Raw genomic sequence first — 22556 nt, forward strand, 5'->3', positions numbered from 1 at the left:
AAGACTAAGATGGAAGCTGGGTATAGTGCCATATACTTCCAATCCCAGCACTGGAGAGAACGAGGCAATAGGACTAGCCTGGGAGCCTGGGACTCGGGGATCAGCCTGGACAACACATCACAAGAGTCTAACTAGAAAAAAGAAAGACAGGAAAGGAGAATGAAATGGGTGATTATAAATTAGAGGGGGGGAGGAGATGGATAGATAGATAGATAGATAGATAGATAGATAGATAGATAGATAGATAGATAGATAGACAGACAAATAGATAATAGATTAAAAAGGAAAGACCCAAGAATTTTATGAGCACAAGTAAATTTGTCTGAGATAAAATTGAGCCATATTCAGTACTAATTGGGCTGGATAGATTGGTTAAAAAAAAAGAGAGACACAAGGTTGGGGAAAAATGGGGTGATGAATCTGGGAGAGGGTGAATATGTTCATAAGACAAATACATGATGTAAGATTATCAAAGAATTAATGGAAAATTATTTTTTAAAAGTGGAGGAGAAGACTTGTCATTGTCCAGAGAATGCTCATATATAATAAATGGAATTGAACCTGTGTGAGAGCTAGTCACACAACTATCATGTGCCGATCAGTGTGAAATATGGGCTGCAACAATGTGACCTTTCTACCATAGCCACCTGTTAAGAAAACCACTACTAAAGTTATGTTTGTATCTTCCTCAGATTTTTCACTAAGATATAAACATTTAGGTGCATGTTACATATAAATAAAGTTATTATATGTAAACCTTAAAAGGGGAGCCATGTTAAAATGTCTACATTCTATCTAATTTATTTTCAGTATACACTCCAGAGCTAGAGAAATGGCTTAGGAGTTAAGAGCATTTGCTGCTCTTGCAGAGGACCCCCATTCAGTGCCAAGTACCTACACAGTGGCTCAAAACATCTGTCATTCTAGTTCCAGGCAATATGATGACCTCTCTGGCCTCTACAGGCACCAGGAACACACATGGTGCACATATACACATTCAGGCACAATGCTCACATGCATAAGATGAAAATAAATATACATTATTTTCAACATTTCCTATTTACAAAATGAATAAAACAAGAGTGACTATTTTTATTTCTTTTTTATTTATATTCTACTTTCTCATTATTCTAAGTCCAAGTCTTAAGATATGTAACTATTAGTACTAATTAATTTAGCACCTTGTGTCTTTAATGAAAAAAAAAAAAAGCAAAGCTGGAAAGCCAAAGATCATCTGAAGACATTTTAAAGGCAGTCAGTGTGAGAAGTGTTAATAAAAAAGTTCTTGTAAAAACACAATGGCAATTTCAAATAATTAATAAGAGAATTAGTATGGCTTACAAATCTGAACAATGATCTGGTCAGGGTAGCTATTGTTCCCGTCTCGATCTCCAGAAAAGATCTGATGTCATCACAAATTAGATGGGTGTGAATTTAGTTGTGGCATAAACATGCTGAAAAGTCTCTTACTTTCCTCTTTGCACTGTGGGGATTCGGTCTTCAGGGCCTTAGGTATTGAAAGTCATTAAGCTACTTTCCTGCAGGGAAGGTGTGCTCTGGGCATTCTTGGGTCTGTGAAGTTAGGTAAGTAATGCCAATAAAAGATGAGCACAAGCAAGCATCTCACAACAGAGCACTATGGAAGCCCCGTTAGTTTCTCCAATATGAGGAAGTAGGTAATTCAGAAGCACATTTGAAAATTGAAATAGCATTGTAGGTAATAATGAAAATTGACAACTCAAATGTTAGGAAGAAAATAATGACGATAGAAACTGACACCTTGTTTATGATTAAGGAATTAGTTTTATGAAATGAAGGTATAAATATATCCTTAAACATGGCTATAAAGATTTACAGGTACAATGAGGGGGATAACTAGTAGGAATTATTGACATTTTATATCTTTTTCCAAGGATTTTTTGAAAACTGGAATAGTATACATGAACACATTGGATGACAATTTTCTCAGAGATCTAGCAAGAATCATGAGTGAAGATCTGGTCGCTTCCACATCTGTCCAGCTGTGCTATGAGAACCTGAACAGATCCTGCATCAGGAACCCTTACTCTCCGGTCCCTCGCCTCATCCTCTATGCAGTTTTTGGCTTTGGGGCTGTGCTGGCTGTGTGTGGAAACCTCCTGGTGATGATGTCCATTCTTCATTTCAAACAGCTGCACTCTCCTGCCAACTTTCTGGTGGCATCCCTGGCCTGTGCTGACTTCTTGGTGGGACTGACTGTGATGCCCTTCAGTACAGTGAGGTCTGTGGAGAGCTGCTGGTACTTTGGGGACAGTTACTGTAAATTTCATTCTTGTTTTGAAGGGTCATTCTGTTACTCTTCTATCTTTCACTTGTGCTTCATCTCTGTGGATAGATACATTGCTGTCAGTGACCCCCTGATCTACCCTACCAGGTTCACTGCATCTGTTTCTGGCAAATGCATCGCCTTCTCCTGGCTCCTGTCCATCATCTACAGCTTTTCCCTCCTTTACACAGGGGCAAATGAGGCTGGGCTGGAGGATCTAGTGACTGCCCTTACCTGTGTGGGAGGCTGTCAAATCGCAGTGAATCAAAGTTGGGTCTTCATCAATTTTCTGTTATTTTTCATCCCCACACTTGTCATGATAACTGTCTACACTAAGATTTTCTTCATTGCTAAGCAGCAGGCTCAGAGGATTGAGAGAATGAGTGACCAGACGGCCAAGGCATCAGACAGCTACAAGGACAGGGTGGCCAAGAGGGAGAGGAAAGCAGCAAAAACCCTGGGAATCGCAGTGGCAGCTTTTCTCTTTTCCTGGCTGCCGTACTTCATTGACTCCATCATTGATGCTCTCCTGGGCTTCATCACACCCACGTATGTGTATGAAATACTAGTTTGGATCGCCTACTACAACTCAGCCATGAACCCCTTGATTTATGCTTTCTTTTACCCTTGGTTTCGGAAAGCCATCAGACTGATTGTCACTGGCAGAATCCTAAGGGAGAATTCCTCAGCCACCAACTTGTTTCCTGAGTAGATTCTCGGTTTAGCAAGGCATTGAAAGGAGAGTCACAGCAGAACATCGCCAGGAAAACTGAGTGCCCAGATCTTCTTCTGTAAAGTGAAGCATTATGCTTCAGCTGAGACCCAATCAAGTAAATCCAGCTATAATTGTTCCCTGATTAGCACAACATTGAAATTCATTTGTAAAAGTTCTAACAGTACAGAATCCCTGGAATGGGGGGATGCTGGCCCACTTTGCCTTTTATCACTGTGGTTTTGTTCTGCTTAGGTTTGTTCTGAGTTTCCCCCTATTTGATGGATTACTAAACCTTTCCTTGTAGTATTCTTGAGAAAATTGTGTGTGTGTGTGTGTGTTTGTGTGTGTGTGCGCACACGCACAAGCACATGTTTATGCATATCTCTTTCTCTGTTTGTTGTTAGTCATATGTATATTCACATACATTTTAAACTACGGCATTTCCCCATTTCTATTAGTGCAGTCCCTGGATATGACATATCTTCATTCTTCTGTGTTTTTAAAAAATATAATATAAATGTGAAAGAAAAGCATAGGTGTCAGATGAACACAGGGGTGCACTGTGTTGTTCAGAATCATGTGTCACAAAGTACAATTTCAGTCACGAAACATAGTATCAACGATGTTAGTTGAGTGGTTGGCAATGATAAAGAAAACTAACATCATAGGTAATAACATCCATTCACATATAAACAACCTCGAAATGAGTGTTCACTTCCCCAGAGTCAAAGGACATGAGATTACTCCTAAATGTTATCTACTCACCAAGGACAGAGTCCCAGCCACAGTCGTCAATTTGCTTAGAGCTCTTTGAAGTACAATGTATTTACCTATATTATAGCATGACAAAATAATTGTCATGATGTAAAGTATAAGTGAGATTCACAGATAATGTAGACATTGGAAGGAGTAATTAATTTATAGTAATACAAATGCCTAATCTACCAATATTCTCATCCATACTTCTTAGTTCAAAAGTACCTGTGTTGTACAAGATGTTTTTCTCTAAGGCAAAAAGAAAGAAAGAAAAAGGAAGGAAGGAAGGAAGGAAGGAAGGAAGGAAGGAAGGAAGGAAGGAAGAAAACATATCAGATAAACTGTTTTAGTTATTAACACAAGTTCTGTCCATACATGAAACAAAACTATGATTATGACATTTTATACCGTTTGATCTTTCGGAATCTTTAAGTCTCTCCCCAACCAGACTAGCACATTCAAATTCATTTATTCACCCTCAGATTAGCTGAGATAACAAATCGTAAGTTACTCGCCATGGGCAGTAGTCTGCTATCAGGAAGAACAATGTGATCATGTTTGTGAATTGCATGTACCTTCTGTGGCCTATATATTTAACAACACCTTGGCAAGTGTTCTATTCATGAAAATTTAAGACAAAATCGATCCTGAGAGCCTTCTTGTACAGTAGCGGAGGCTTGAGGACCCAGGTTGCTTATCCTGTTTATCAAGTTACACTTCGCCTTCTAATGAACCTCACATATTTACTTCCCTCTCCTTGTTCATTTGCATGCTTCTGACAGGGATCTTCCACTGTGTACGGAATGTAATGATTAGTCAATGGATTTTTGCTGAGCAAACATATTTTTTCCTCTAAATTTAGTAATATTTTAATATCCTTCTTTTAAATCCAGAAGTATTTACAAGAACATGCATGGTCACAGTAAATGACTATAGCTCAGTATGGATCCCTATGCATCCAGGTGGCTGCTAGACATTGTTATAGATATACTGCTTACTAACTTTCTGACATGTGAGTGTGAAAAGTCATAGACATGAATTTTCTTAAACTCGTAAGTATAGATTGTTTGTGGTTCATTCAAGGGGGGCAAGGACATTTGCAAATCAAGACTTCTTCCCACATTCTTTTTTCTTGTCAACCACCATACCATTATGGCAAACACAAAATATTAGACACGAAAGCCCATTTAGAATGATATGAAGCATCCTTCTCATGTAGGATTCGGTTATGACATTGTGATTCTGTCTTGGGAAGGTGTATAGGGTTCCAGTCACATGTCTGCTGTTTTTGAATATTCACAGGACCAAGGGTGGTTCTTTAGGAAAAGCCAATGCTCCTCATCTGGTCACAGCACAACCTCTCATTTCTAAGCATTTCCTTGGCAGTCCTCATAAAATTATACCAACCTGGTTCTACGGATCCATGGCTATCTATTCTCTGCTCTAATAAAATACGTAAAATATTACAACTGTATTTACTCTTTAATTGTGAAATATTTATGGTATTTCTATTATACCAAATCTCTCAGAATTTTGAAAGCATATCTATTTTTCAAAGTGTGTGTGTGTGTGTGTTGTGTCTGTGTGTGTGCTGTATCTGTGTGTGTTGTGTCTGTGTGTATGCATTGTATCTGTGTGTGTTTGTGTGTATTATATCTGTGTGTATCTGTGTGTATGTGTGTGATGCAGGCATGGGGGTATGCAGGTGCACACATGCAGAGGTCAGAAAAGTGTATCCAGTATTATCCTCTGTCACTCTCAGTACTTCCTTAAGATCTCTCTCTGAGCTGGAAGCTCATTATTTGGGTTGATCTTGCTGGGGAGCCTGTTCTTAGGATTCACCTGTCATCGCTTCCCAGCACTGGTGTTAAAGGCATACATGTCCGTGTTAAAAGCCTTTTACATGGGTTCTGGAGATTTGAACTCAGGTACTCATGTTCTCAGAGCAAGTGTTCCTGTCTACTGGCTCTCTCCCTGGTCAGAAAGTATTTCTTTATTGTCTTCTAATAGACAGTATAATGAAGATGAATTTCATCATTATTTAGTCCTAAGTCAGCTCCTTCTGGTTCCTTTTCTAAGAAGGCTATGTGATTTCATTTCATAGTTATCTGAGATTAATGCCTGCTTATTTGTTGTCTTTATTCTGGTAGACAGATTAATGATTTTATTGACATATATTTGTTATGTCTATTCGAGATTCACTGTGCTATTTCTACACATCTACAAAGCACGTGTTGATCAAATAAAAACCTCTGTTAGTGATACAACCCCCACAATAAGTAATTTCTAATCTCCTTATTTTATCTTCTACTAATGAAAAAAGAAGACATGATGTTAATCCTTCTTTTGATGTTTGAACATTTCTTTAATCCAGATGAAACCTTCTATAGGATTGATTTTATTATATTCACTCCATTGTTTTCTCTGTAGGCTCTTTCTAGGACATAGACTTTTTCTCTGGTTCCACTGAGAGGCGAGAAGAAGCTAGCTGTTAGTCCTGCAGCTGCTTCCTGCTCTGTGTGTTAGACTGTGACCCTTTCTTTGGTTTTTCAATCAGTTTGCTTCCACATGCTTTCCCTTACTTACATATATTGGGGAAGGGGTATTCTAAGAGGATTTTAGAAATAACATCAGTGAAACTATGTGCTCAAGAGGCTTGATAGGAAATCTTCAGATGGAGCGTAACATTTCCACTGCTGCCAATACTAAAGGTTGAGATGCTTAGCCAGATAATTACAAGAGTAATTTACTTTATAAATATCTACTACTGTGAGTCCCCATGCAAGACTTTGATGCACTCACCCAGATCCTCCCTCTGTGGACTCCAAGCTTCTTTGTAATGCAGAAATTGAGTGAACAGTGTTAAGGGGGAGGCATCTCAGAAGTGTATGCTTTCAGGTAAGTCCTTGCCTACATCTTGCCACTAGGGTATCTTCGTGTACGAACATCAAATCTGAACACTGACCCAGAAACAAAGCTGTTACACTTTAAGGATGACTACATCAACAAATCACTTATTTTTATCATGTGGTGATCAAACAGGTGGAATTTTAAAATGACTTCAGTAATATTATACCATAGTTCACTGGTTTTGATTTTTAAAATTCAATGAGATATCTTGGTATGCAGTCGGACATTTTCCCAATATTCAGGAAAACCACACAGAATGGTCTTTGAGTCTTCAGAGCTAGTCTGCCCTCCTTCTAATTAGGAAGTGTGCACACATCTCTAGTTATGGGACAGTTTGAACTTGATACATTGCAGATGTAAAATGTCATTACCATTACATCTATTCATAAGTGGAAGGTTGTTCCAGTCAATCTTTTTCCCCAGTTTTTATGACTACATGGGAAGTTTCTATAGCTTGGTACTCAATTTCTAGTTTCAAAAGCCCATTCCAAAGTCCATTCTAATTGTTTTCATAATTGTAATAGCATACCTACTTAACACTGTTGTTTTTCTGCCCTGGTTCCCAACTTATGGTGATCAACAGTGGGAGAGATAAAGTCCATTCATTTATATTGCTTTTCATTCTTTCTTCCCCTTTCCCTTTTTTTGTACAACCCATTTACACCCCAATATAAAAAAGAAAGTAAAAGAGACTATGGAGAGCAGAGCAATGATTTTCTTTGTGTCTAATAGTGTTCTTGATGGGATCTGCCATTCATGTGCAACTTCTCTGGAGAATGTATGTTCACAGTAGATCTCTGGCATGGGTGGAACACTCCAGCAGACCTCTTCATGTTCTCATTTAGAGTCTGAACATAAAAAAAAAACCATATGGACTTGTGTGCTGGAGGACATTCTGCCCATCACTCTACTGAAGAATATATGAATAAGATGATTCAAGCTTCCTTCTCTTTTAGGGTTCTTTATTCAATGGCCTTGATGACCCACTCTTTATTCATTTTGAGCAAATTAAGTTGGAATTGAGCACACTGGTAGCAGGAAAAGTGGAGTGAGAGGGAGAAGCCTTATGCTGCCACTCTCTAGAAGGCAATGCTCCATGAGCTCCATATGCCCTAGAAAGGAGGAGCATCCAGGCTTGTCCCTTTCCCCAGGTTCCTCATTTAACAGTGAGTCAACTGTGCAGGTTACATTCTACAAGGTCTGAGGAGTAAATATGAAGGGTTCAAATAAAAATAATCATGCCCCCAGTAACAAGGTAGTGGATTGCCTGTGGCAGACCTTACTGAATAGTTCATGTTTATGCCATGAGACCAGTGTGATTTGGCTCAGAGGCAGAAGCACAGAAAATGCCGTACAAGATTCACTGGCTTCTTTTTCCCCTTCTCTTTTCATTACTTTGAGGGGTGGGGGTTACTTTTAAAATGTCCTTGATTTGCTTGAGATCATATTAAGAGTATAGACCTCTCAGATATCACCATGAATGAAGATCAAGCAGGGAAGAGTTTGTTCTCCACATAAAGCCTGATGATTAGAAGGCAATCAATCAATGTCTATCGATCTATGCGTGTGTGTATGTGTGTGTGTGTGTGTGTGTGTGTGTGTGTGTGTGTGTGTGTGTGTACGCGCGCGCTCTTGGATGTGATGATGCATGCTTTAATCTCAGCACTCAATAGGCAGAGATAGACAGGTCTCTGTGAGTTTGAGGCCAGTTTAGTCTACGCAGTGAATTTCAGTGTATCCAGGGCTACATAGTGAGGACAGGAGTCGGGAAAGGGAGGGACTCACTTTAGATATTATGTATATGGTCACATAACTGTACGTTGTATGCATTTTTCAAACACTGCAAAATGAGGGGAAGTAGTAAACACTACTTCTAGTACAGACATTTCAAGCTCAGAAATAATATTGGGACTAAACTGGTATTGACATTCTTGCCACATGTGGTAGCGCATGCCTCCCCAGCACTCGGGAGGCAGAGGTAGAGCAAGTGGATCTCTGTGAGTTCTAGGCCAGCCAGGACTACTCAAAGAAACCCTGTCCTTTAAAAAAAAAATTATTTATTTTTGCATATGAAGAATTTTTCTATTCTTTGCCTAAAATCAGGCCTTTTGAGGGCAGACATACTCAAGCAGATGTGGATTGAAGCCTCGGTTCAAGTCCTAAAACTGAAGCTTTCAGTGCTCACAGTGACTAGACAAGCATGTGTGTGTGGCACCTGAGGTCTGACTAGCAGATGAGGGAAGGAAACACTTGCTAAACTGCACTTGAAGGGGAAAAAATGGTTTATTATAACTTCCCACTCTACTCCGAGCACCCACAAGCAGTTAACGTACACCTGGAGAAACACCTGTCAACCCTTGGTAGTGATGGAGAGAATCAAGTTGATTCAATAATGCACTAAGCCAGTGACCTTCTGGGACCATTACCAGACAAACTGGCTGCACGTACACAATGCCCAGTGTTCTTCAGTGACAGATTAGTACTTCAACCTGCCTGGTGTTTGGTTACCTCCAGCCTCTAATCCATAGAGACAGGAATAAAACGCTTCCTCTCATTAACACCCTTCAGAGTTTGTGCTCCGCATGACCACAGGCCATCATTATCGCATCCTTCTCTGACTTTGGTCATAATGAGGACTATTTCACACATTCAGTCACTGGGGGGATGGTCTCATTAGAAATGTCTTGGAGGACCCAACTAAAGCTCAGGTGCAGAAATGGGAAGGAAAACTTCGTCTGATGTAAGAACCAAAAGTTTGCCTAAGAATCCTGTCCTTGGCCTTAGAGTCCTAAACCCGTGGGAATCAGGACTTCTTCCTAACGCCGCCAAACTATTTACTAAAGATGGCTTGGGGAGGACAACATTAGGAAAGTCAGATTTGTGCAAGAATTTTAGAGGCCTTGAAGCAGGCCTCCAACTACATCCTGCCTCCATGCTGGGAGAAGAGCTGCTTACTCAAACATGAAGGCACAAGTTAGCCTCGACTCCTCTGTTGAGCTTAGATGATATTAATATAGAATAGTTAGAATTCTACAAATGCTGAAGCATCTCTACATAACCATATTCTAGGATCCCTAGGCCTGGATCTGTCTGTTCTTATGCTTACCATACTATCAGGAGCATTATCTTTTCCCTTCTGGTTCTATCCTCACAGGCCCAGCTCTCCACTTATGATTCAGTGTTGCTTCATCTTCAAGACCTCAGGCTTTATGATCATAGAGATGACAGGCATTTATTCATTTCTTTATACCCAGTTACAGACATCCACTATGTTCTGAATAAACTAATGAATAAATCTCAGAATGATAGAAGGAACTATAAAGTTATTTCTCTACCCAATGGCAAGGATGCCAATGGAAAGGTTTTTCTTTACTGGAACACAGGTCTCAATGGGAGGAAGGGGAATGTTTGCTTCCTGAGATTATATAGCAACATTTAGAGACATTCTCAACCAGGGGATGAGGTTAGCTATTACTGGTTGTACATAGGAATGATACTTGGTGCCACACAACATATAGAATTGTTTCTTATGTCTATAGAAGATAGATGGGGAAAACCGGGCATAGGATTTTGTAACATAAGCAATTGAAATCATTTTACAAAGACACCAAGAAAATGTTAGGAGAAACCTGAAAGATATCTGAAAAAGAGTATTGATTTTATTTATTTGTGATCAGATAGCCAATAAGATGAATAAGAACTATCTCTCACTCTTCATAATGTACCATGCAAGCTTATAAATGTCTGCATGTCTCCAGCTCTGTACTGCCAGAGACTTGAACTCTTCATCCAGAAGACTGAAAAATATTTTTCCCTTGGTCTGCCCTGTTCCTTCCGCCAGGGTTGAGACGATGAACGCAAAATCCATTTCAGAGTTCTCACTCCCGTGCATTATTCTTTGTAAAATGAAATCTCCCTGGAAGCATGGGCAAAAGGGGCAGTCTTTAGTAACCACAGAGGAAAGTACATAGAGTGCTCACTGCAGATCTGTTGAGTGGATGGAGAAACTTTGCACACAGGTCCCTGGGTAGCAAAGGTTTAAGAGCCGAATTAATTTTCTCTGTAGTCTCAGAAAAAAGCTGTTGCATTTAATCCATGTAGTTCTTTAAGGCCTCCTTGTAATATGTCTCTCTTCAATGTAGTATTTCCCCACAGCTTGTTATCTTGCTGCTTGGTAGCCATGGGAGATGCATAAATGACTCTTAACAGGCTGGAGAGAGCCAAATTGACCTTTAAACCTTGTAGCACCATCGTATCTCTTTAAAACCCCAGGAAGGTGACCAAGTCATGACTGAGAAGGGGGGCATGGTTCAAGTCTGTAAACAAAGGAAAAAGAATTATTTGCCTAGAATACTTCATAGTAATTAATGTAGGAAAGACTTGTTTTGTAGGCCAACTTTCCTAGTAATCACTGTTGAATATAATCTTATTGGTTCACACCTTGCCCTACTGGGATTCTGTCAAGTCGTTTTCCCATTGGTGATGTCTATTTAGCTGAAGGCCTGCATCCTTTAGGCAGTAGTTTAAGACATGAAACATGGAAGTAAATCCATAGGTGAGCCACCAGTTCCACAGCCGCATCGACAGTTATGCTGCTGCCAGAGGAACACTGAGGTAAAAATAAAATATAAAAACATATTAAGGAATCAAAGAAAACAACCAACTAAGAAAAAGAATCATTTGTTAGTTGAAATTCAGTTTTAGTAATGTTGGACCATACAGTATTTATCGGGTTTTATTTTGTTCCAAAGAATGTTTAGAAATTGTCAGAAGGTTTAAAAGTGAAAAATTATATTAGGCTTAACATCTCATAATATCCTCTGTCATCTTACTGGATTGATACGGACTTCTTCCCCTTACAGTATTGAAAATTAGAACCCCTGAATCTTGGGAATCAAATGCAGACCTTCTGCCCACGCAAACAGCAGCAGCATGGGTAGTAACTCCTCTCCACCAGCAGTCCTACAGCTCTGCTATGAGAATGTAAATGGGTCCTGTGTGAAAACTCCCTACTCGCCTGGGTCCCGCGTCATCCTGTATGCAGTCTTTGGCATTGGGGCTGTGCTGGCAGTGTTTGGAAACCTCCTGGTAATGATATCCATCCTCCATTTCAAGCAGCTGCACTCTCCCACCAATTTCCTCATCGCCTCTCTGGCTTGTGCTGACTTCTGGGTGGGAGTCTCTGTGATGCCCTTCAGCATGGTCAGGTCCATCGAGAGCTGCTGGTACTTCGGAAGGAGCTTCTGCACGTTCCACACCTGCTGTGATGTGGCATTTTGTTACTCTTCTCTCTTCCACCTGTGCTTCATCTCCATCGACAGGTACATCGCTGTCACTGACCCTCTGGTCTATCCCACCAAGTTCACGGTGTCTGTGTCAGGAATTTGCATCAGCATCTCCTGGATTCTGCCCCTGGTGTACAGCGGTGCTGTGTTCTACACAGGGGTCTATGATGATGGCCTAGAAGAATTATCCAATGCCCTCAACTGTGTAGGAGGATGTCAGGTAGTTGTGAATCAGAACTGGGTGCTGATAGATTTTCTTTCCTTCTTTATACCAAGTCTTGTTATGATCATTCTGTACGGTAATATTTTTCTGGTAGCTAGGCAACAGGCTAAAAAGATAGAAAATATTGGCAGCAAAACAGAGTCATCTTCAGAGAACTACAAAGCCAGAGTGGCAAAGAGGGAGAGAAAAGCAGCCAAAACCCTGGGAATCACTGTGGTAGCCTTCATGATCTCATGGTTGCCATATAGCATTGATTCATTAATCGATGCTTTTATGGGATTCATCACCCCTGCCTACATTTATGAGATTTGTGTTTGGTGTGCTTATTACAACTCAGCCATGAATCCTTTGATCTATGCTTTATTTTACCCATGGTTTAAGAAAGCTATTAAGGTTATTATGAGTGGCCAGGTGTTCAAGAACAGCTCAGCCAGTATGAACTTGTTCTCTGAGCAAATATAAGCAAAGGCAGAGAGGAACTCACAGGTATCCTTAAATTCCTGATGAATTGAGTCTTTAAAGAGTCTAAGAAGACCCTTCATGGAAAAGAATAGTGGCTGGGCACACTACAAAGGATGAGTTAGCGTTTTCTAGTTTTGCACGGATGTGCATCTTGCTGCCATTTCTCTGAAAATATTAACTGGACCAATAAATGTTAAGTTTTTATTAGCATACTACTTCAGAGCTGAGCACACTACACTCCTTGCATTTAATTTCCTCCATCTATTTCTTCTTTTAATCCATGGATTTTTCCCTTGGTCCTCGTATATTCTCTGAAGACATCGAAGATCCCCTCTGACGCTATCCTCTTTTCTTTACAAAGCTTCCAGGCTGACAGTAGCCTGCAAAACATTTCATTTCATGCATGAATAAGCTTCCCCCAGTTTCTGCTTTCCTTTGATCTTTCAAATACAACTTACAAAAGAAGATTCGTTGGCAAATATAATCGACTCAGTCTTGTGAGAGATCCCAGTATGTAGGGGAACAGTTTGCAAGTAACATCACCTTCATCAGGCTGTAGTGATTGTCAGCCAAGTTACTGTCCTCTGACTCCATGATTTCCTCCCCCAAAATAGGAAACAGAAGCCACTAGACTTCCCAGAGTGGAGGCACTGTGATTATGTGGCTGTTCCTTCGGCTGGAAACTGGATACATGGGACACATGGAATCCTGTGTCACACTGGTCTGTTTAGGTGCATGGAATATTTCTCGTTCATTAAGGAGAATCTCTTTCAAGTGAAGTCTCTAGTTTTCTTCAATAAAGTTTAATTACAATGAAGAATTTGTGTGTTTTAGTAGCCATGTAGAATATAAATTAACATCAAGCATTCAAATAGTCATTGTTTTACTTTTTTTTTTAAACCAAACATGAACTTTATGCCTACACATAGTGAAATCCATGCTGAATGCCCGGGAAACAGGTAATAGCATCCCCACTTTTGTGAGCCGAGACTCTGGTATAAAGCAGTGTTGTTCATTGCAAATATTTTTTAAATAAATATGCTCAGATTCTTTTCTCTGAATTAAATAAAAATGTAGCAGTCTACAGAACAGGAGAAAAATCATTGCTAGCTCTACATCTGATACAGGAATTGACACCTGGACTATATTAAAAAAAGAAATAACCTAAATAACTAAAACAAACAGACAAAAAACAGACAAACCAGCTAAGAAATAGGCTAATGAGAGAGACAGTTGGTTCTCAAAAGATGAAGTGCAAATGGTCAATAAATGGTAAAAACAGTTCAACATCCTTATCCATCATTGAAATTCAAGTTTAAGTTACATTGAGATTCGTTCTATCTTACCCCACCCATAATAATGAAAACTAAGAACATAAACAGCATTAGCTGCTGTTGGTGAGAATGTGGAGAAAGGGGAACCCTTTACACAATGCTTCAGGAATACTAACTAGTCTAGCCATACTGGAAATTAAAGTGGCGGTTTCTGAAGAAGGAGAGAGAGAGAGAGAGAGAGAGAGAGAGAGAGAGAGAGAGAGAGAGAACAAATCTCCCATATGACTTCACCATACCACTTGTGGGTGTACACCTGAAGCACTTTGAATCAGAACACCACAGTGAAATCACACATCCATATTTATTGTAGCTTTGTTTACAATAATAGCCAAGTCATGGAATCAGCCTATCTGCCAACAAATGAATGAATAAAGAAAATATTAACATATGCCCAATGGAATTTTATTCCGCCATAAAGAAGAATTGGATCATCTGAAGAAAAATGTATACAACTAAAGGCAATCATGTTAAGTGAAACAACTCAAGCTCAGAAAGACAAATATCATGTATTTTCTCTCATTTGTGGATCCTAAATTTTACATAGACATAGAAAAATCATACACATACATATAGTGTGCACATAACTACATATATACAACATGAAAATCAAAATGAGATCAAAGTACTAGTGTGAAGAGGATGTAAAGGGAAGGGTATGGGAAGATGAATATGGTTGGAGTACATGATGTATTTGAATGGAATGTCTTTATGGAACTATTATGATATATAACAAATACTTAATGAGAAATTAAATAATGAATTAAAAACAAGAAGAAATACCACAAAGGAATACCATTAATAAATTCTACACTTAAGAAAACATGTAAGTTTATCCTGCCAACGAAATAATTTGTACACCATTGAACATACGTCTCCTCCACTCCCCTTCCCACGAAACACACACAAACAAGCGAGTTCCAGGAAAGGCACAAAGCTACACAGAGAAACCCTGTCTCGAAAAACCAAAAAAAAAAAAAAAGAAAAAGAAAAAGAAAAAGAAACACACATAATGTATTCACGATCTTCAGCCCTCCTATTGCAGAGTTTTCCCAAAGCCCTGAAACCAGCTACAGGCCTGGGATACAATGACCCCCATCAGACATAGGTGAGACATTGCTGACGTAAGAAACAAGTACCTCCACAGCCTAGCATAGAAAGATTTATTTCTGGCTCACATGAAGCCCTATGATGCTGGAGCGCTCTCCTGGGCAGCTGCCCTCACACCATGACTGTGGATCCCTTGGATTTCACCACTCATTCTCTCCATCAGAAGTTTCCTTCTTGCTTCAGCCTGAAAAGGACACACTGGGGTCTGTTAGCGAGAAGCCAAGCGGACTGCTCCACCTAGTGGCCAGGGCCAGCACGTGGAACCCCCTCGCCACCTTGCTTTATTTAATGAATGGCAGGTGACGGTGTGAAGGATTTTGAGAATGACAGCCCAGCAGTCGTTTCGATAACAATGTCGTTGAAATATGGTGATTGTGGCCTTAGGTTTGGTGATTCAAGCATGTCCGAGTCAAGATGCTGGGATTCTTCTTGTTTCCAAAATGACTCCCATCAAATCATACTTGTTCCTAGGTACAGACATGAGAGAGCGGAGCTACACTGTGGAGGGCAGGGGTACTGTGGTTGACATTTGCTCTACCAGAAGGCAGATGGACACTAGACCCTTGACTAGCCCCAACATTTGACATTGGTCTCCATGATCTCTACGGGTTCATAATGTGAAGCTTCAAGCCCGAGTCCCATAGTGTTTAGAATGAAATTCTAGCCCATCTCAAACACTCTAACCACATTTTTTCCAGTCTTCCTAGCCATGTGTCTCCTCCCATCTGATGGCACAGGCCATCAGTCTGATAAAGAAGATAAAAAGAGTCAAGTTCTATTACAACCTGGAAGAGGTAAAAGGGGATTAAATGGTAGGAAAGAGTTAAGGTTGAACCCTACTATAGCCTTGACCGAGGATAAAACTTGCTATGGTCTCTTGGAATTTTATTTGCTCTTTACAACAAGGAACCATATCTAAGTTGCCTTGAAAAATAGAGAAGTAGTGGTGTTCAGTGTGAACTGATACACCCAGGACACAGCTCTTGCACCCAAGGCTCAGGGGTCATAGCAAAAGAAGGGGCAGGAAGATTGTAAGAGTCGGAGAGACAGGAAGTTCTCTGTGAGATTATGTCTTGTGGAAAGGACAGAGAAGCTACACAAGTCTCATGAGCATGGCTGCCTAACTAATAAGGATAACACTGAAAGACATGCTAACATGGAAGGGGAAATCTCATGGGGCCTCAACCTTAGTCAAAGAACTACAGGCAATTATGGAGCATTGATGGCAAGAGAAATAGTCTTCCCTGGGAAGAGGCCCCCAGTTGGTTATTCAACACAAAATGGTCAGTCCTGAAACCATATACGTACAAGTAACAGGACATGGACTGAGCAGGTTTGATATATGTAATGTATAGACAGACAGTCAGACAGATATGAGAGCAAGATATGAGAGCAAGAAGGAAGGAGGAAAGGGAAGAGAGGAAATGATGTAATAATTTATTTTCAAAAAAATATTAACCCTTTCCCCAAAATATAGAAAAATATAGAAGTGAACTGTACCAAAATAACGATCCCAACCTTGCTGTTTCTGATTCTGTAAACATGCCTGCTTACTTTTAAAAACTGGAAAAATAAAAGTTCTGCTACAAGTCTGTATAATCAACTCCACTACAAGAGAAAGCCCAGCAATCAGGAAAAACATCAAAAAGTGATGTTGTATCATCAATAAAAATAGGAAATACGGGATTGGGGTCCTACTGCTTATAGCATTAACTAGGATCAGAACATCAGCTAACAGTAAAGGGAGTTCTCTGTCCAGTGTAACTACTGTCTCAGGGGCCTGTTTCTGTAATGCACCTATCCATCTACCCATATACTAACTGTAGATGCTACTGTTTCTATATATCACTCTTATCTATTAACTACAGATACTCTCTTATCTATACATCACTCACCCCTCCCACCTTTGCAAGGCTGGTTCTGATCATTCTCAGAGCCTCCGCTTTCCTATTTTTCTCTCGGAAACGTCACTGTGGAGGACAGCATTGGCAACCCTCTCCTGCTTCACTATTTTCATTTTTCCTTCAACCTCTTAACTGTATGTATTAGAATGGGTCACAGTCTTATTTTCCTGCTTCTTACGAATGTTAGACCTGTTTGTCTCTGATAAAGGTCTGTAAGCTACATTAGGACTTGCCAATTTGTCGACTTGATGGGCTTTAGAATCACCTGGGAGACACACCTCTGGGTATGTCTTAGGGAGTTTTCCAAAAGGATTAACTGAGGGGGGAAAAATCCAGCCTCAAAGTGTGTAACCCCTTCCGGCAGGTAGATCAGATATGAAGGAGTTGGAAGGGAAGCCCTGTTTCTACATCTGAATTGTGTCTAAAGATGCTTCTGATACCCGCTGTTGACATCAGACTCCAGTTTCTTCATCCTTCCAATGTGGATGCTCTGTGGAGCTCCAGCATTCTCTCTGTCTGTCTTCTCTCTCTCTCTCTCTCTCTCTCTCTCTCTCTCTCTCTCTCTCTCTCTCTCCTCCTCCTCCTCCTCCTCCTCCTCCTCCTCCTCCTCCTCCTCCCTCTCTCTCCACATATATGTATATATAATACTGCAAATAAATAAAAATTATGGAAAGTTATTTCAAAAGACTTGTTTGTCTTTTTAAATCAAATGCTTCCTCAAGGATGAAAAGACTGAGATCCGAACCATCCACGTCTTTGTTTTCATTATAGTTAAATGTGTCATGTGGTCGCCAGTTAATCGAGTTCAGTGAAATCTTGAAAATGGTTACTATCTTGTACTCCTAAAAGGGGGCACTGAAGTCTAGACAGTAAAAGTCACATGACCTAGACTTTAGGGACAACTAGGATTCGGACCCAGGTCTACAGATACAGAGACTCTACCCTTTTCTCATCTCATAATCTTCCATAGCAGCTTCCAGTGATGGAAACCATGCCAACTAACCGTAGGAGCATAGGAACTACAGACTTGAAATCCTGGGACCTTGCTGTGTGCCCACAGTAGAAGTTCTGGTATTGGCTAGCTGTAGGGAGCTCATGTTGATGACAATTCAAATTACAGGAATGATGTTCAAGTCTGCTTTGGGACTGAAGTTTATAGCCCGGACCATTGTGGTTAAAATTTTAAGAAACAAAAACAGAAAGAGAAGAAATGTTGGACCCAAGCTTGTCAGAGGAAAAGGTACTGGTGACATGCTCTAAGAAAGCAAGGAATTCACTGGACCGAAGCAGCCTGAGTTAGTAGAGTACACAGCAGTGACAGATAGATCTGACCACATAGTTGAATAATGGCAATCTGTTCCATTGACCACCCTTGAAATTCAATTCAAGCATTGTTTTGTCTGCCCCTTTGTGTTCAAAGTAGAAACTAGGAGGCAAGTGCTCCCCAGGTCTCCACACTATTTTCTGTGGGCCCGAAGGAGCTTGTGTCCGTGTCACCAGCTTCCTAGACCTCTGCTGCCATCTTTACTATAGCCCTCCCCATTCTCCTTCTCTTTCCAATTTCAAACTGTGTTGTTTCACTCCAGGGAGACTTCGGCCAGGTAGGACAGCTCATTTACTCAAACTGGGATCATTTGCCTTGGAATTTTTATCTTTGAATAGTAAATGTAGCATAGTCTTTGCAAGCTTATATATGGAATTAAGTGCAAAGGCTAAAAGAATTCTGTACAGCCCACTACTTGCTATTCCTGACACTTCTGATAGTCCTGAGCCTAGTCCTTCTAAGCAGACCAAACCTATTATATATCTATGCTCTCTGGTGAATACCTGGCCTTCTTGGAGCACATTATGTGGTTGCTTCTTCCTTTGATAATGCCTAGGGTCATCTTTTATCTCCTCTTTTTTTTTGTTTATGTTATTTGGTTGCAGCAGGAGTGGGGTAGCCCTGCTTCAGTTGTAGGTGTATATCCTTCTTCCTTCTCATGTCTTTTTTCTCTGAGGCCCTGGCTGAAGATTCTGTTGGGATCATCTGTTCTGATGGTGGAAGACAGAACTGTAAAAACTGAGCTCAACCACGTACTATTCTTTAAGTTTCAGTTTGAGGGTGGCAAGTGCCATGGCCCATAAGGCTTTGATCAAGACAAGTCATACAGCCAAACTCAACATGATTGAATCTAAGACATTTGCTCAGATGGTGGGTGAAAGAACAGTAGGAGAGGAGAGTAAAATAAAGGTTAAGCGTGTAGAAGAGTTTGGCCTACAGTCTGTCCTGCCTATGGGATGTGCTGGGGTAAGGGTGGCCTAGAGATTGAGGGAGTGGCCAAGCAACAATTGGTCTAGCCTAAGACCTGTGCCATGAGGAGTAAGCCCACTCCTGACACTGCCTGGAGCACCAGGACCCACCGGCTGGATGACCCAGAGACCTAGGATAGAACCAAACACAACTGGAGAAAAAACTGTCAATGCAATTATGCCTAACAATATTCTGATTCATACCTAGCCCAATTGTCATCAGAGAGGCTTCACCCAAAAACTGATGGAAACAGATACAAAGATCCTCTGATAGTCATTAAGCTGGGCTCTAGGAATCCTGCTGAAGAGAAGGAGGAAGAGATTCAGGAACCAGAAGAATCAAGGACATCACAAGAGAACTCACAAAATCAACTAACCTGGGCTCATAGGGGCTCACAGAGACTGAACTGATGATTATCAGGAACCCTGCATGGGACTGACCCAGGCACTCTGCATGTATGGGACAGTTATGTAGCTTAGTCTTCTTGTGGGACTCCTAACAATTGGAGCAGGGGCTGTCTCTGACTTTTTTTTCTGGCTGTTGGGACCTTATTCCTTATACTGGGTCACCTTGCCTAGCCTTACTATGAGAAGGTTTAGTCTTACTACAACTTGATATGCTGTGCTTGGTTGATATCCATGGGAGGCCTGCCCTTTTCTGAACAGAAATGGAGGAGGAATGGATTTGGTGGGGGGAGCAGAGGGGAGGGATTTGGAGGAGAAGAGAGAAGAAAAACTGCAGTCAGGATGTAAAATAAATAAATTTTTAGAAAAGAGTGTAAAAGAGGAGTCACTGAGAGATAACATGTCACTGGTGTTCAGGCCTGATGTTGAGGTGATGAGTCTCTTCTCTCATGAGTATACACACACACATACACTTACGTATACTAGTATAAATATGCACTTCAATGTGTGACTTATTCACTCATACAGCCAGCTGTTTGAGCTACAATGGGTTTGACTTAGCTGAAGAAAGCAATATAAATAAATTGAAATGTGTATAGAGAATGAACTACTGTTTAGGGTCATACAAAACAAGGACCTTAGAATTTTAGATTACATTTTGAAATTTTATTTTACTACTATTTTTATGTAAATATCATATGTGTATGTGTGTGTATATTCCACATACGTGCAGGTGCCCATGGAGGCCTTGGAACTAGAGTTATAAGCAGCTATAAGCTGCCTGATGTGGGTGTTGGGAATTGCACCTGGGTCTACTGCGAGAGCAACAAGTGCTCTTAACCACTGGGCCATCTCTCCAGCCCTTAGACTATATTGATGTTTTGTGAAACGTATACGCACACATGCAAAAAATATGTAAGAAAGCACCTACACACACCACCATCACCACCACTGCCACCACGATTATACTTTTGACCTCTTCTCCAGTGAGATGCTCTTGATGAAGAAAAGCACTTCTCAGGTACCACTGTGTAAGGCATTAGTGGTGATGTTCCACTGCTGTTGCCTTCTGCTTACATCTGAACCCAAAGCTACTGTGTTTGAAAGAGTGCTTGGAATTCATGTTTAAAGAAACCTTTCTATCGATGGAACATATCTGAAGTTTTATCTGTCCCATTTTTTTGATATGGGCAGAACCCGCAGTGAACTTAGCAATTGCTCTGATATTTGTCACAAAGAGAAATCAGTATTCTCACATCTCAGTATAGCTGTTGCTGATATTGTGTAAATTCATTAATGCATCGCTACTTTGAATTTTAATAAGTTCATTACACCTGCTGGCAGAGTTTGATATTTTCACATATTGTTACATTACAGATGTGGCTATTTCCAAGATATTTTAAAGGTGTGTTTCAACGTAATTGTTTTCCCTTGGATTTCTGTCTTTTAAATTATTTCATCCACTTAAAAACTGTATTCTGAAGAGGAGCCCACAGTCTTTACCATATACTCAGAAGTTCATAGATCACAGAAGTTGGGGCACTTGCCTTAAGTGCAATTGATTCCCTCTTAACAGGAGCACAGAGGGATTCGAGTAATAATTCAGCAAAGTAGCACATCATACTGAGATCTCAGGAGAGGTTTTCTACTGTCCAAAAGATCTAAAAGATGTTTGTCTTTTAGAGCCTGTAGTCATAGCATAGTTATATATGATTTTTAAATCTGGGTTCTACATATAAGAGAAAACAAAAGATGTGATAGACATTTACTTCCTTAAAGATTGTTATCTGAAAGTGAATCATTGTTTTTACTTAAACCGCTTAGTGGTTAGTTCTTTGTGAGTTTTAACATTAAAGTTGTTTCAAAAACACATGCATACATTCATGGTCTGTTTATTGAGATTGGCAAAACCATAAACATATATCCATGCCTGTAAATATGAATGGACTCCAGAAACTTCAAATTAATTTACAAAGAAATTTTACAAAGAAGCAATTATTCATTTGCAAACAGCCAATGCAAAATATGAAAGCAGGGCGACTAGAGGCCTTTAGGAAATTAAAAAAAAAAAAAAAGAAGCAGGATGTACTCTTTTTTTAAAATTATATTTGTTTATGTATATGAGTATTTTGCCTACATGTATCTCTGTACACCATGTACATGCCTGATGCTTTCAGAGTCCAGAACAAAAGAGTTGGATCCCCCTGGAACTGAAGTTACAGACTGTTATTAGCTGCAGAGTGGATGCTGGGAATTGAACAAAGCTCCTCTAGAAGAGCAGTCAGTGCTCTTAACTGATGAGTCATCTCTCCAGCCCCCTTAGTTTCTTTTTCATTTGTGACAATATATATAACCAAAGAGAGGAAATCTTGTTTTAGCTCCCAGTCAGTTATGAGGGTGTAAGCAAAGGTATCTAGATCTTGGAGCCCCTGATTATATTCTACCGACAGTCAGAAGAGAATAATGAATATGTGCATGCTAATGCTCTACTCTCTTTGTACTGTCCAGGATCCTCAGACAGGGAATGGTCCTGCTCACAGGTATGATGGATCTTCCTAACATTAAAGTAATGAAGATAATCCCTCACAGGCATGCCCAGAAAGTCCATCTCCCAGGTGATTCTGGATTTTTATCATTGTGGCAACACTAAAAATCATATCAACCTTCAGAATACAGCTAATGTTGACATCTGTGTGTACTTCAAATCCTTTTTGTGTCCAAATAAAATGTGTAGATAAGGACATTTTGTCTTTTCATTGGTGGAGTTTACCCAGGATGTACTCTTATTGGTAACAACTGCTAATGTATATTTGCTTCCATTCTCTCTGTGCATGGGGCTCAGGTACTTGCTTTACCTC

General features: G+C 40.1%; 2 protein-coding genes across 2 annotated transcripts; both read left to right on the plus strand.

Moving 5' to 3' along the window:
• Nucleotides 1-1940: 1940 nt before the first annotated feature.
• On the plus strand, nt 1941-3017 carry LOC131918862 (trace amine-associated receptor 7a). The gene has a single exon (XM_059273026.1). It carries the CDS (start codon nt 1941-1943, stop codon nt 3015-3017), a length of 1077 nt encoding a protein of 358 aa, XP_059129009.1.
• An 8601-nt stretch (nt 3018-11618) lies between these two features.
• On the plus strand, nt 11619-12656 carry LOC131918863 (trace amine-associated receptor 6). Its single transcript, XM_059273027.1, has one exon. The coding sequence runs from the start codon at nt 11619-11621 to the stop codon at nt 12654-12656; it is 1038 nt and encodes a 345-aa protein (XP_059129010.1).
• Nucleotides 12657-22556: the final 9900 nt, after the last annotated feature.

This window comes from Peromyscus eremicus, chromosome 8b, assembly GCF_949786415.1.
Source record: "Peromyscus eremicus chromosome 8b, PerEre_H2_v1, whole genome shotgun sequence".
NCBI classification, from domain to species: Eukaryota; Metazoa; Chordata; class Mammalia; order Rodentia; family Cricetidae; genus Peromyscus; species Peromyscus eremicus.